General features: G+C 36.2%; 1 protein-coding gene across 2 annotated transcripts in view; it reads left to right on the top strand.

The window, feature by feature from the left end:
* NCAM2 (neural cell adhesion molecule 2) overlaps positions 1 to 15,557 on the top strand; it is a 781,544-nt gene that overhangs the window by 370,095 nt on the left and 395,892 nt on the right. The window contains exon 2 of one of the 2 annotated variants that reach the window (XM_006899357.1): positions 8,049 to 8,123. The exons of the other annotated variant lie outside the window; for it this stretch is intronic. Within the exon in view, the coding sequence (XP_006899419.1) occupies positions 8,049 to 8,123 (75 nt within the window). The remainder of the gene's footprint in view (positions 1 to 8,048; positions 8,124 to 15,557) is intronic. 2 annotated transcript variants of the gene reach the window in all.

The raw sequence follows: 15,557 nt of genomic DNA, 5'->3' as shown, positions 1-15,557 counted from the left end.
ATTGTTCTGTAGTTTCCACATTCTGTTAGGTCACCTTTATTTGGGATAGGAACAAATATAGAGCTCTTCCAGTCAGAGTAGTGGTCGTTCTCCAGAAAAAACTTTAGGATGTAGACAAGATATTATTTAAAACAATCCAGGTGTCTACAACTGATTAGCATAAAAAGCATGCTTAAAAATGTCTTAAAAATACACTTTTTTCCCTCACTTAGAATGATGAGACTGGGAATTGTTTTACACATATTAAGAAATAAGGAAAAGAAGTAATTTACACCAAGAAGTTTAACTTGTATTCTTGCCAAAATAAGTGAAACTCTCATTGCAATAGTTTTTGCATAATATTAATCTGACTTTCCAAAATGTTTCTTATTGGAATTTTTTCTCACATCAATGTCCCCTGAATTTCTTAATCTTCTTGAATATTGTAGTAAATTTTAAAACGTGTGAATCCATGTAGGCTATTATAACACATTTATAAGATAATGCAGTGATTTAACAAGTGAAGAAATAAATAAAGTATATATTTACGCTGGAGGAGATAAGATTTAATACATAAGAAATGAAATAAGTTTATAAACCATCCCTTTGTGATAATCAATCATTTATAAAGAACTTCATATAAGATCCTTTGAGAATTGCCATAATTTTTTTCCTTTTTTACTGCTATTCTAATGAAAGGTTACAGAAAACTTGGATTTCCATTCACTTATTGTTACACATTTTCCTCCCTACCCACCCTCACCCCCTGCCAGTTTGCTTTTCTATTTAAAAAAATTCTTTGATTGTTGCACAATTTCCTCCTTCTCTCAGTTTGCCCCCACCCCCACCCCTTTGCAATGCACTTCTTAATCTGGACAGCTGTCATGCAAATCATATCTAATGGTATATTCCTTTTAAACAGTTCTTTCTCTCATCTATTTCAATGCAATATAATTTCTCTGTGTTGTAGTTCTCTACTTTCCTAGACTTAGAGACTTTGGCCTGGGGCAAATACTTTCTGCTACTAGCCATTTTATCAAGAAGGATCAACACCTTAAAATATTTTTGCATATTCATTATAATTCTAAGTTAATTCAACTCTGCTTTTGTCAGGCTTTTGTCAAAGTGATTAAGTTGTTAGTAATCTCTGCAGGTGACACACTGACCATTTAAAAATTCTGTGTTAAATGTATCAAATTGCAGAGGGCTCTTGGCCCCCTAATTGTACTCAAAAATTCCAGTGACTTCATTTTATGTGTATTCATGGAAATCATGAAAGTCCTTTTTGAAGATCTGCTTTTTTGATTTACATGCTTACTTAAGTGATAATTATTAATTATAGTATTTTTATGATGACATTTACCTTTGTTATAACATGGTATTTGTTAAATTTTGAGAAATAATTTTCATTTGTAAAACAAATTACAACTTCATATTTTGCTCTGCATTAGCTCCTCTCTTAAAACTTGTGCTTCTGCAGGGGTCTTTTGTCAAATAAATTGTGGCAAATATTTAATATCTCTAATTTTTTTTCTTTATCCTTTAGGCTTTAAGTGGTAATAAATTGTTAGGCTAAAAATTAAAATGGAGGTTGAAGCTCAACTCAGAAATCCCTATGTCAGGACATCTTCTGAAAGCAAAACTCAGAAAAATCCTTTGTCATGATATTACCTAGAACTGTTGTTGTTGTTAGGTGCAGTCAAGTCATAGTTAAGTCGCAGAAGACTCAATAGCGACCCTATGAATGAAAGGCCTGAGCACTGTTCATAGAGTTTCCAGAGGCAAGCCATTTCAGAAGTGGATGCCACTCCTGCTTCCAGGCTTGTTTTAATCAAGAAGCTCCAGAAAACACTGTCCACAATGGGTAACCATTATGACATTTGGCACATTGGTGTCACAGTGTTCAGGGTCACAGCAACCAGGAGATACCTCTGTACAGCAATGCACAGACTAGTGCTAGACCACCTAGAAGAATGACTGGCAGAAAAACAATTTGAACTAGGTCTTAGGGCTACAGATTAAAATCAGTTGCCCACCTTGGGCTTGGTAGCATAACTTTCTGTCCACCAGGGCAACGTAGAAATTCCCCTATTAGAACCTTTTCCAAAGCCAGCAAATGTATGCACCAATGAGCTACTACAACGTCAAACTCATCTCACAACCCCCTAAAATACACTTGCCAAAACCCCATATAAACCGCCTAAGCCCAACTCCCAGTGCTACACCCCTGGCTGAGTAGCCCAGCAAGCATAAACTCTGAGAAATGTTTTACACTGGCAGAGTTCTTGGCTTTGATCAAAACCTTTCATAAATAAAACTATAATTTTTAAATATTTTATTACTTTAGTTCCTCCCTTTTTATTTCTTTGCTAATACCGATGTTCATCGCATTCCCTAAAGTGTCTCCTTAATTGAATGTATCAGCCATCCTGTCTTTTAAATTTACTAAATTGTGATTGTGTTGATTTCCGTTTATAATGAATTGACTGAACTCTGTTTATAAATTTCACTGTGACTTTTCAAAATCTCTACAGTTTTCCCTTAATATCTTTCCCAAAGATGACATCTTACCAAATGGGTTTGTTGTTGTCACAAATAGCTAAGCACTCTACTACTATCTGAAAATGGTGATCTTTAAAGATAGGCCTTACAATTGTTGTTGTTATGTGCCTTCGAGTGGCTTGCAACTCATAGTGACCCTATGTACAACAGCCCTTTACCCTTCTCTATCCCATGCCAATCTCACTGTCTCTGACACACCTATCCCCATTGCATCAGTGACAGAATCAATTCATCTCATCTAAGGTCTTCTTCTCCTGTGCCATCTGTCCATACTCCCAAGCATGACATCCCTTTCCAAGGACTGGTCCTTTCTTGCAACATGTCCAAAGTATGTCAGATGAAGTTTCAGATTCCTTGCCTTCATGGAGCAGCCTTGTTTAACCCTCTCCAGGATGAACTTGTTTGTTCTTCTAGCAGTCCATGTTACAGTCAGTACTCTTTTCGAGTACCACAACTCAAAGACATCAACTCTCCTTCTATCATCCCTAGTCATTGTCCAGTCTCTGAAGCATATCAAGTAATGACAAAGACCATGGGATATATTAGGCACACCTTAGTCTCAAGACTGACATTGTTGCTCCTCAGTACCTTGGAGAAGTCTCTGACAGTGACTTTCCCAATGCAATTTGTCTTTTAATTTCCTGGCTGCTGCTACCAAGAGTGTTGATTGTAGAGCCAAGCAAACTGAAGCTGTCAACAATCTCAGTCTCTTCACTATTTATCATGATGCTGCCAATTGTCCCAGTTGTGAGAATCTTTGTTTTCTTGACATTGAGCTTCAAGCTGAGACTGAGGAAAATTAAATCAAGTCCACCGGAAGCAAAATTTGACCTTAAATCTATCCCACCTGAATTTCAAAACCATCTCAGGAACATGTTTGAGGCCTTGAACCTTAATGAGCGAATACAAGACAAGCTGTGGGAGGATATAAAGAATATCAACCAGCAATAATGCAAAAGGTAATTAGAAAGGCAGAAAATGAAGAAAAGACCAAGATGGATGTCAGAAGAAACTCTAAATATTGCCCTGGAGCACCGAGAAGCCAAAGCAAAGGGAGGAAACAAGATATTAAGGAGTTGAAGAGAAAATTTCAGAGACCAGCATGGGAAGACAAAGTATTACAATGAAATGTCCTAAGAGCTGGAGTCAGAAAATCAAAAGGGCCAAACTTACTTAGCATTTCTTAAGCTCAAGGAACTAAAGAACAACTTCAAATCTCAAAATGCTATACTTTAGGATGCCTTGGGAAGAATATTAAATGATCTTGGAAGTATTAAAAGAAAATGGAAAAAGTATACAGAGTCATTTATCGAAAGGAGTTGTCAAACACAGAATTTAATGAAACAACATATGAGCAAGAGCCTGTGGTGATGAAGGAAGATGTTCAAGCTGCTCTGAAGATTTGACAGAAAACAAGGCCCCAGGTATTGATGGCATACCGATTGACATATTTCAAAAAACAGATGCTGCCCTGGATGTGCTCACCAAGCTGTTCCAAGAAATCTTGAGGACAACCACTGGGCCTTCTGACGGGAAGAGATCTATATTTGTTCCCATTCCAAAGAAAGGTGATCCAACAGAGTGTGGAAATTATAGAATAATATCATTTAGATCACATGTGAGCAAGGTTCTGCTGACAATCATCCAAAATAGACTAGAGCAGCATATCGACAGAGAACTGCCTGAAGTGCAGGACAGATTTAGAAGAGGCCATGGCACTAGGGATATTATAGCTAATGTAAGATGACTAATGAGCGAAGACTGGACGATCTGTGGGAGGATATCAAGTATATCATCCAGGAAGAAAGCAAAAGGTCATTACAAAGGCAGAGAAGGAAGAAGAGGTCCATTTATTCCCCTCAGAGTTGCTGATGGAGTCTGCCTACTAAAGAAGCATCACCTTTCAGTGAACAGTAAAACTCCCCAATCAGAACTCCCCTGCTAAATCAAATACATGAATTTGAACACATAGAGAGGGCTGGTGAGATATTGTTGATGTTTTTCTTCTTGTTGTTGTTATATAGCATTGAATTGGAACAAACTCATAGCTGACCGTCTAGTAGATTTCTAGAGGCAGTAAATCACACTGGAGATAATTCATCTTTCTCCCAAAAAGCATATTTTTCCTTGAAAATTATTTGCAGAAAATGTAGATTTATTTGAGCTTCATCTTTGAACCTGAGCTTCATATTGCTTCTTGAATTTCCTTAAGTGACTCTTGCAAGAACATACTGTATTTCCAGTCCATTTCTAATTTAAAATATGATTGATTGATTGATTAGAAGAGCAGTTATTTAATAATTTAAAAATCAAGCTAACTGTGGACAAGTGAGTTCTGACTCATAATAACCATATATCTGATTTCCAGAAGTGTAAATCACAATCATAGGCAATTGTTATTCTTTTTACTACAGAGCACCTGGTGAATTTAAACCACCAGAAATGTGCTACTTTTGGTAAGCTTTGCAACTCACTACAGACTTTACCTCCAGAGCTCTTCCATCTAACATTAACTACAATGTCCTTGGTACCACGGCCCCTTCTAAATCCAGCCAGCACTTCTGACAGTTCTCCGTTGATGAACTGTTCCAGTAATTTTTTTATAATCTTCAGCAAAATCTTGCTTGTATGTGATATTAATGATACTTGTTGATAATTTCTGCACTCTGTCAGATCACCTTTCTTTGGAAAGGGAACAAATATAGATCTTTTCTAGTCAATTGACCAACCAGGTGATTATCTTCCAGATTTCTTAGCATAACGTGGTGAGCACAGGCAGGGCAGCATGTATTTGTTGAAATATATCAGTTGGTATGCCATCAATTCCTGGGGCCAATTTCTTCAGAGTAGCTTGCACTTCTTCCTTCATTACCACAGGTCCTGCTCGTAGGTTGTTTCTTGAAATTCTTCTGTGTCCCCCAATTCCTATTGGTACAATGACTCTGCATACTCTTTCTATCTTCTTTTAATACTTCTGGATCGTTTCATCTTCTGCCCAAATCATCTTTAAGTACTGCAACTCAAGGCTTGAATTTGTTCTACGGTTTCTTGAGCTTAAGAAAAGTTGAGTGAGTTTGGCCCTTTTGATTTTTTGACTCCAGATCCTTGCACATTTCATTGTAATACCTGACTTATACTTCGCTATAAGTTGAGCCACAATGTGAACTTTATTCAAGATCCAAGTTTTAAAAGGGCTGGAGTCTCAAGGGTTTTACTAGTCTTTGTCATACTAGTAAGACTGACCATCTTTATATTTCAGAATTTGATATCATATGTTTTACCCGATCAGTCCAAGACCTTCTAATGTGATTCTATTTAGAATAGTCAGCAGTGCTAGCTAGGCACCATCTAATTTTTAAAGTATCAGGATTATGGAGATTGAGGCTCACATGCTCCATTCATATCATAAATTAATAGTTTATATTTGTGTTTGCTTTTCTTTCTTTTTTTCTTTCTAGAAGAATAATTGTTGCATCTTACATGACAGCTCAAAAGCTTTTAAGACTACAGTGAGAACTCACCATAGTAGGATATAAAACTGTTAGGGTTTTTTTGTAGTTTGGCATGATCTTGGTCTACCTAGAGATTATGGTTCTGAGTCCTAGGACAGCAACTAATCTTCTCCTTGTGTCCAAATACTGTTTTTTTCTTAGAAAAGTACTTTTTTCAGGTATTTAAGAACAAAATAAAAGAGCTTGTGACTCCAGATCATGCCTGATCACAAGAAACTTTGAGAGCTAAATCACGAAAGAAGTGACTAGGAATATTTTCATTTTATTCATCAGTTCCCCCCCACCCCGGTATGCACATTATAACATATCTGTAACAACCCATTGGAGCAAGTCTAGCCTTTCTTTCATAAAACTATTTAATTCTGAATTTATTCTATAATTTTTTTAAATTTAGATATGTAGCAATCTCCTTTCTGAGAAAATGGGGGCGGATCTTTGCATTTGCTTTGAAATCTAGCAAAAAAACTGTATAATAAAAATATGGTTTTTATTAATAAGTGAAGTGATAATTTGTTTTGCATTAAAAACTTATCAGTTAGATATGTCATGGATGAATATGATATCTTAAAGAAGAGAGAAAGAAGAGATAGGATATAGAACAATAATTTCTCTATATTTCAACTTTAAAAGAACTTTTTTAACCTTCCTCAAATCTATTCTTAGATATGTTCAAACCTTGTTATAAAATCTCTACTCCCACAGCCATAATTCTGGAGCTGAATAACTGCGCCTTCATTTCAAATACCATCTTCTTATGTAAGAATAAGGAGTACTGGTGGTAGTGTCTTTAAGGAGTTGAACTCAAAGGCTGAGTCTTTAGTAGTTCCAATCCAAGAGTGTGTGAGGATAAAAAGTGAACATCTCCTATGTACCTTATAACTTTGGAAGCCAAATAAAGCTGTGAGTTGGCTCATATATGATAGCAATGAATTATACATATAAAACAATAATCTCTAATGTTTGTCTGAACCCCAAATAGTGTATTTGAACTAAATTTTGGGTTTATTTAATTTTTGTTTGTTTCCAAGGGAATTAGTCATATAAGAAAAAAGAATTTTATATGATTTCTCACTATAATTGCTATCATGGCTTGCATGCTTTGTGTTTCTGATTTCTTTTGCGTTCTTGAGCCATTATCTATTTCTGAAATGTTAAGATTATTTCAACATTTGTTGAACATCTACAGGGTAAACATTCATTAAAATCTGAGAACTATCAATCAAAAAGAGAACAGTGAGCAGATGTGCTAATTTTGTTGGTCAGATGAATGAGCAAATTAATAATCAGACAGATATTCTGCATTTTACAGTGAGACCTTAAATCTCTACCACTGTTTAGTAGTCAAGGAACATGTTCTCCCTTAGTTGGAGATTTGTTGGAAAGATTAAAATCTATACTGTTGTTGCAGTAATACACAAATGAATTAACTGCATTTTGACTACCTATTCTAGTGATAAGGGACTATACTGCTAACTAAAAGATATATGGTATAAAACTCCACGTTTCTCCACAGGAGACAAAAATGGGCAATATTCTACTATGCGATTTATCACTGCTTATGAAAACCCACTGGAGGTTTAGTTATGGGTCAGTTCTGCAGACTCTCTGGTTGGTAAAATCTGAGTAATTTCCAACTAGACAACAATGAGTTAAGTTATTGGGGGGAAAAAGTTTAAATTACATAGTTGAAGATATAATTAAATAATATTTTAATACAAATTGATTGGCTTATTGCAACAATATTCTATACAAAGTCTAAAAGAATAGATATATTAACTTGAATAAGTAATCTAGTTTGCCTCCTTGTAAAATGTATCATAAATCCAGATATAGTATTTTTAAAAATACTTTTTTTATTTATTAGCTGCTAAAGTAACCGAACGGTAGAGACAAATACTTGTGGTTTAGATCATGTGACTTATAGAGTAAGTGTTATAGTCATGGAGTTGATATTTCAAATCATAAGTAATTGTTACTCTAATTTTTATATTTCAGCTCTTCTTCAAGTGACAATTTCGCTTAGCAAAGTAGAGCTTAGTGTGGGAGAATCAAAATTCTTCACATGTTCAGGTATGTGTTTCTAGAAATATTTTTGCATCACATATTTCATGTTCAATTTTTTAACAGTGTTACCTAACTTTTAAGTTGTTAATGAAATAATTCTCCAAATGTAAGATTGTCTATCTTCCTTGGATCTATGATTATAAAAATGTTAATAATTGTATTTTACATATTAATCACTATTATTTCTATTCACTAATTTCAACAACAACTTTGATTAGCAAACAAGATAGGCCTTTAATTTGAAACTAATTAAAATATGTTTTAAGTACCTAAAGAGCATTTCTATTTAAATAATAGTATTTGACTGATAGTTGAGGTTATCACTTCTCCATTTTTTCTAATCAGGCAATGAATAAATTAGACACAGCATAGTGCACAGTAGTTACACTTGAATAAAATTTTAAAGTAGAAAATTGAATTTTCTTTCAAATTTAATATATTTTAGGGCTTGTAAAAATTTTTACTTAAACGATTAATATATAATTGTTGTTACTGAAGTGATGTAACCAATCCTTGAAAATACTGCACTGAGATAATTCTTAAATTTTTAATCTTAAACCAAAACTATTCCCTGAAATAATAGCTGAGGAAAGAGAAAAGAGAAAAAGCCACAAGTTTACCGTAATCAATAAAATGCAACCGTTTTCACATGAGCATTTTACTGTTACACAAATAATTATCTATATAAGATCAATTTTACAAAGGAAAATTGAAAGGTAGAGTGGAATGTTTTAGAGGACAATGAGTTTGTGCTAAAGTCAATAGGATAGTCTAGAAGAATATGACCAATGGCAATAAATTGGGACATTGCAGAAATAGTTGAAATGATGTATACTTGATTGTGTGTTTTTTCAACAAAATTTAAAAAAAAAAATCCCAACAAGTCGTGATGGAAAAGGAGACAGGTGGTGACTGGCTGTTAGTGACTGATAAGAGTTGGGAATGGCACTTTTCACTTCCCTGGGTCTTTGTCTACTCACAATGGAATTGCTCCCTTCTCAACAAACAGCAGTGGAGAGGAGGCAGACATACTAGCCATTAGCAACTACCAAAATTTGGGAACTGCATTTATTTGGTACTTGTCTCCGGACATTTGTCTGCTCAGGAAGGAAAACTCCCCCTGTGAAAAGGCCCAGGAAAGGGGACAGGTACACAACTATAAACAACTATGCCAAGATTTGGGAACTGCACTGTTTGGAACTTATCTCTTCAATGGGTCTTTGTCTGCTTAGGTGGGAATAACTCTCCTCCCATCTAATGCTAGGAAAGGTATATGCCCAATAGCAACTACAGATATTTGGGGGGGGGGGAGGCTACACTTTTGGAAGTTTGTAACTTTCCTGGGCCTTTTTCCTAAGTAATATATCCCTGGAAGCACTATGGAACCTTTCCTACCTCTGGAGGAAAGTGCACCACATACACACAACCCCCAAATCAAACTACATGAAAGGACAGAGAAGTGAGCCCACCACAGCTGTAAAAAAAGAGACCTCAGCTCCTTGCCATTCAGAGGACAACCAGATAAGAGGATTGCCAAGGAAACAGGGAACAGAGCAGCCCAAAAGACCAGTAGGGAAGATAGCCATTGGGAAACTTGAATATGGAGCAATACTTAAAGTGTACAGTTTATTTATAGCACTATAAAGATGAGGAACTGTCAACAATGTTTGCAGATACAACAGAAACTGCCTCGCACATACCACAGAGAACTTCACATAATGACAAGAAAGAGGCAGGCAGTTTCAAACATCATTGAAAATTAAAATAAGCCTTCTAAAAAAGCAAACCCATGAATATACAAGAAACAGGGGCTGGAGTAAAGAAGTAATAAATCAATGAGGAGTTTCATGAAGTATTACTGAAGAAGTTATAAATGATAGAAGAAAGAAACCAACAATAAAAAGGTATAAAACTTAAATAAAATCAACAGGACAAAGAGGGTACAACCAAAACAGTACAAGAAAAAAACAAAAATGCATGAAAATTCAATCCTGAATATCAAGACCAAAATTGCAGAATTCTTTAACATATTTGAAGAAGAAGAAGAAGGGGAAAAAAAAAAACTAAACAAAACAAAACAAAAAAAGACACCCAGAATAGAAGAGATAGAACTGAGAGTTAGCAAGCTAGAAGAGCCTTAACGAGAATTTACTGTAAGAAAAAAATGGAGAGGAAATGAAGAATATGTTAGAATTATGTGAGATAACCACAAACAGAAGAGCATATGTATGATTAGAATTCCAGAACAGGAGATGGTGAGGAAAAGCACTAAGAAAACTGTGGAGGGATACTAGTAGAAAACTTCACAGGTACCATGAAAAAGTAGTAAATCCACAATTGAGAAGCTCAGCAAACTTCAAACTGGCTAGACCTCAAAAGGAAAACATTAAGACATATCCTATTCAAATTCTCCATCAAAGAATAGAAAACTAAAAGTGCCACAAGAGAAAGAGTCATCTATAAAGGAGAACCAACTAGGTTAAACTCTGACATCTCAGCAGAAATTATGGGAGCAAGAAGACCATGGGATGGCATATACAGAAAATGGAAAGAAAACAGTTATTGGCTGAAGATTCTGTATCCAGCAAAGCTGTCCTTCATATATGAAGGATAAATTAGGTCATTTGCAGAAAAGCAGTAACTTAAGGAATTAATGAAAAGAAGACCAAATGTACAAAAATCACTATGAGAAATCTTCACACAGAACCAACAAAGGAAAGTGGGTGGACAAAACTATAACAGTAAAAAAAAACCAAAAACCAAAAAACCACACACAGCAAAATGGAAACAGTAACACCTGGCCTATCAATAATCACACTTAATGGAAATTACTTAAATGCACTGATTAAGAGAAAAAGAGTAGCTGAATGTATTTTTTTTAAAGTTAATAAAGTTAGAGCTACATCTAAGAAATAAGGAAAAATATAAAAACCAAGGAGTGGAATAATATATACCAAGCAAGTAGCATCCACAAAAAACAAAAGCAAACCACCCGCCCAAAAAAACAAGACTGGCAATATTAGTCACTGATAGAGTTTTGGAAGAGAGTGTCAGGGTTATATGCTATCTCCATATATGTTCAATCTATATTCTGAGTAAATTATCTGAGTAGCTGGACTCTATGAACAGAATTGTGGCATCAAGATTGGCGAGAGACTCATCAGTAACTCGCATTATGCAGATAAAACAACCTTACTTGCTGAAAGTGAGTAGGAATGGATGCTCTTGTTGCAGAATATCTAGGAAGTCAGCTATCAGCATGGATTGCATCTAAATATCAAGAAAACAAAGATTCCTTAGCTAAAATGAATGGATTAAGAAATTATGGTACACAGTGGAATACTATATTATTCACACAAAGAAATACTATGCAGCATGCAGTAGCAATGATTTTTTTAAATTATTACCTTACTTGGGAAGGACTGGAGAGTATTATGCCTAGTGAACTAACTCATTCCCACAAGGATAAATATTGTATAAAACCATTATTGTAGAATGAATATAAGGATCCAAGAGGGTGAGAGAGGTTGGAAGCAGAGGGATGTGGATGTGCAGGTGTGTCATTGGGTTATACAATTTGATGGGAAGGGGTTGAGGGAAATTGCAATAATTTGTTCAAACTTGTACTCAAATTTTGTAAATAAACTTGTAGAAAATATTTTTTAAAATTTTAAAAAAGCAAACAAAAATTCTTACCTCTGAACCAATAGGCAGTGTCATGATGTATGGCAAGGAGATTGAAACTGTCAACAGCTTGATCTTGCTTGGATCCACAATTAACACCCTTAATATGAGCAATCAAGACATAAGGAAACACATTTCACTGGGAAAATCAGCAGCTAGGGACCTTTGCAAACTTTTGAGGAGTAATGATGTCAGTTTGCAAATATGTACCTAACCAGGATGACCAATATCATGACACTTATTTAATATTTTACTGGAAACACTTGCTACAGTAAAAACAAAAGAGAAACAAATAAGAGGTCTCCAAACTGGCAAAAAGGTAGCATAACTGTCACTATATGAATACAATATAATAGTGTACACAGAAACCCCAAAGACTCAACAAAAAACCTATTACACCTTGTAGATCAGTTAAGCAGAATGTCAGGACACGTACACACAAAGACATGTCATTCCAATCCACCAGCTGGTATGTGGGAGAATGATGAAGGACTCATATGAGATTTATTGCTTGTGAAAACCCTCTGGTGGGTCAGCTATGAGTAGATCCCAACTTAATGGTATGTGACAACAGCAGGCCATTTACAGCTTAAGAAATCCCCCAGGAGGGTCATGTCTGACTTGGTTCTGACTTGACAGAAATGAATTTTTAGTATATAGGCATGAGACTTGTGTGTTGTTGTGTTGCTGTTATGCACCATCAGGTCACCTGCAACTCATAGCAACTCTATCTACAACAGCTCTGAAGCCTCCTCTGTCCTGAACCAGTCTCACTGACTCCAACACACCTATCCCTATTGCCCTAATTACTGTATCTATCCATTTCTTCCAGGGTCTTTCTCTTCTGTGCCACCCCTCCAAGATTCCAAGTACAATGTCTTTCTCCAAGCATTGGTCCTCCTGGCCACATGCCCAAAATATGTGTTGGAGCTGCAAAATCCTAGCCTCCAAAGAGAAACTTGGTTTCACCCTCTCCAAGACAGACCAGTTTGTTTTCTTGGCAGGCCCTGATATATTCCAGACTCTTCTGCAGCACCACAACTCAAAGGCATTAATTCTTCTCCTGTAATCCTTACTCATTGTCCAGCTCTCTGATATATAGCAAGTAATTGCAAAGACCATTACCTAGATCAGGTGCACCTTAGTGTCTAGACTGACAAAGTTACTTCTCAATACTCTGGAGAAGTACCAACAGAAAATTTTCCCTGCAATTTGTCTTTTGATTTCCTGACTGCTGGTTGCCAAGACTGTTGTTTGTGGAGCTGAGTAAGCTTTAACTGTTAACAATTTCAGTCTTTTCTCCATCCATTGTGGTGCTGCCAATTGGCTTAGTGGTGAGAATCTGTTTCCTTGATGTTGAGCTTCAACTCATATTGAAGACTACAGTCCTTGACCTTCTGCAGCAAGTGTTTTAACAAGTTCAGCAACAGTTTCAGCAAGAAGGGTTGTGTCATCTGCGTTGATGAGACTCAAGGCAAGAATCTTTTCCCTGTACTGCCTGAGACAAAAATCCTTCCCTGACACTGATATATGGGATATGGACTTAAATAATTCTAAACCTGAGATAGAAGTCAGCCTGAGAGACCAGCAACTTTGTGAGATAGAAGACATCACAAAAATTTCTTATGGCCTACACTATCATATAATAGTGTTGCTGGGGGACAAGGAGGAGAGAGTGCAAATGATGCTGATATTCAAGAAAAGGGATGGGACAAGGTACACATGCAGGGGAAGGGCACTACATGTAGAGGAAGTGTTTTTCATTTTATCCTTTCACTAAAATGCTTATCTCTCAGATGTTGTTCCAAAGCTAAGCATCCAAATTAAGCAGACTAGGAAGAAGGATTAGTCATCCACTTCCAAAATAGAATAGGCCTTCAAAACCCTATGTACAATAATATAGTATATATTATGAAAAAGCCATTATTATAATATAAAACTTCTGGTTCTTTTAAAGTTTGCATTGCTGTATTGACAATATTCTTGTAATGTGAGAAACAGAAAAGTAGAAAGTGGAGAAAAATTTAGTCCACATCTTTTTCCTATCAGGTGTACTCCATTAATGCCATTGAATTGGTTTCAACTCATAATGAACCTTCATGGGAATGGGCAGAGGATACTGCCCATCTTTCTCACATGTAACTGTTGGTGGTTCAAACCAACAGAGATGTACAGCCTTTGGTTTAGCAATATAACTCACTATGAAATATATCCCCTCTGTGTGTCAGGTTCAGAGAGATTCTAAGATTTATATTCAGAGTACTGATTATGTATATTTCATCTACACTGTGACACACATCAACTCCAACATACTTACATAATCACTGAATAGTAATAGTTTAAAATTGAATATGAAAATAATGTTTTATTTATTTGCAAATCACTATGAAGCTTGTTTTCGGAAGCAGGAGTGGCATCCACTTCTGTAACAGCATGCCTCCGGAAATTCTAGGAACTTGGAGAAATTATGAAAGTTATACAAATGTTCAGGTCATTCATTCGTTCATAGGGTCACTATGAGTCATCTATGACTTGACGGCACTTAACAACAACAACAATAAATAAAGTGTGATTGGCTTCACAATCAACACTGTGGGTGTTAGCAGCCAGGAAATCAAAAAATGAATTGCTTTGGGAAAATCAGCTGTCAAGGACCTCCTAAAGTACTGAAGAGCAATGATGTTATTCTGGAGACTAAAGTGCACCTGATACAGGCCATGGTCTTTGCAATCACTTGCTGTGGACAATGACTATGGATAGAAGGAGAATTGATGCCTTTCAGCTGTGATGTTGGAGAAGAGTATTCTGAAGCTTCGTCTGATACGCTTTGGAGATGTTGCAAGGAGGGACCAGTCCTTGGAGATGAATGTCATGTTTGGGAGGGTGGAGGGACAGCGCAGGAGAGGAAGACCCTCTATGAGATGGATTGATCCAGTGACTGGGGTATTGGGTTAGGTGGGTCAGAGACAAGAAGATTTGCACAGGATAGAATAGGGGTTAGGGCTGTTGTACATAGGTCTCAGGCAACTCGATGGCACATAACAACACCACCACCAACCACTGAATTGGTGCTTACCCATAGCTGACCCTCCAGGTAGTAAATCACAGAGGGAGTAAATCACACAGAGGGAGGATGCTCACCTTTCTTCCATGGAGCAGTTGGTGGATTCAGACTGCAAAATTTCTGACTGGCAGAATAATTCCATACCACTAAGCCACCAGGTCTCCCCAAAACATTTCTATAAAGATGTTTAACCCTATTTTGTAATGTTGCTGTAGAAACAGCCCTTTTGATATTAAATGTTATATATAAAATGACTCTGTAGCTGAAACCAATATAAATTTATATGCATGCATGTAGTTTCTCTGCTGGCCACACTAGTAGCTAGTGTGATGAATTATTAGTGACACAGTTGTGATTATGAAAGTGTGGCTCTAAAGTTGTCAGAAAACCCACAACACAGACAGATAATACATAATAATAATAAAACCAAAAAAGCCATCACTATCATCTAGTGGACTCTGTCTCATCATAACAGTGTAGGATGGGTTTGAAATGTCCAGAGGTTTCTGAGGTGAGGACATAAACTTTTACAGTAGTAGATTGCTTAACTTTTCTTCTATAGAGTAACTGATTGATTTAAAGTACTAACTTTGAAGGATGCAAGAACTTAATCCACTGTCTTACCAGTAGCACTAAAATTTAATAGAAAGTGGCCATACACCCCCAGAAAGTGAAAGTAGAATGCATAGTAC

The sequence above is a fragment of the Elephantulus edwardii genome, unplaced genomic scaffold (assembly GCF_000299155.1).
Source record: "Elephantulus edwardii isolate Elephantulus edwardi_28Jun2011 unplaced genomic scaffold, EleEdw1.0 scaffold00253, whole genome shotgun sequence".
Taxonomy (NCBI): Eukaryota; Metazoa; Chordata; class Mammalia; order Macroscelidea; family Macroscelididae; genus Elephantulus; species Elephantulus edwardii.
Note: the sequence above shows the minus strand (reverse complement) of the source record. Positions and strands in the feature narration are given on the sequence as shown.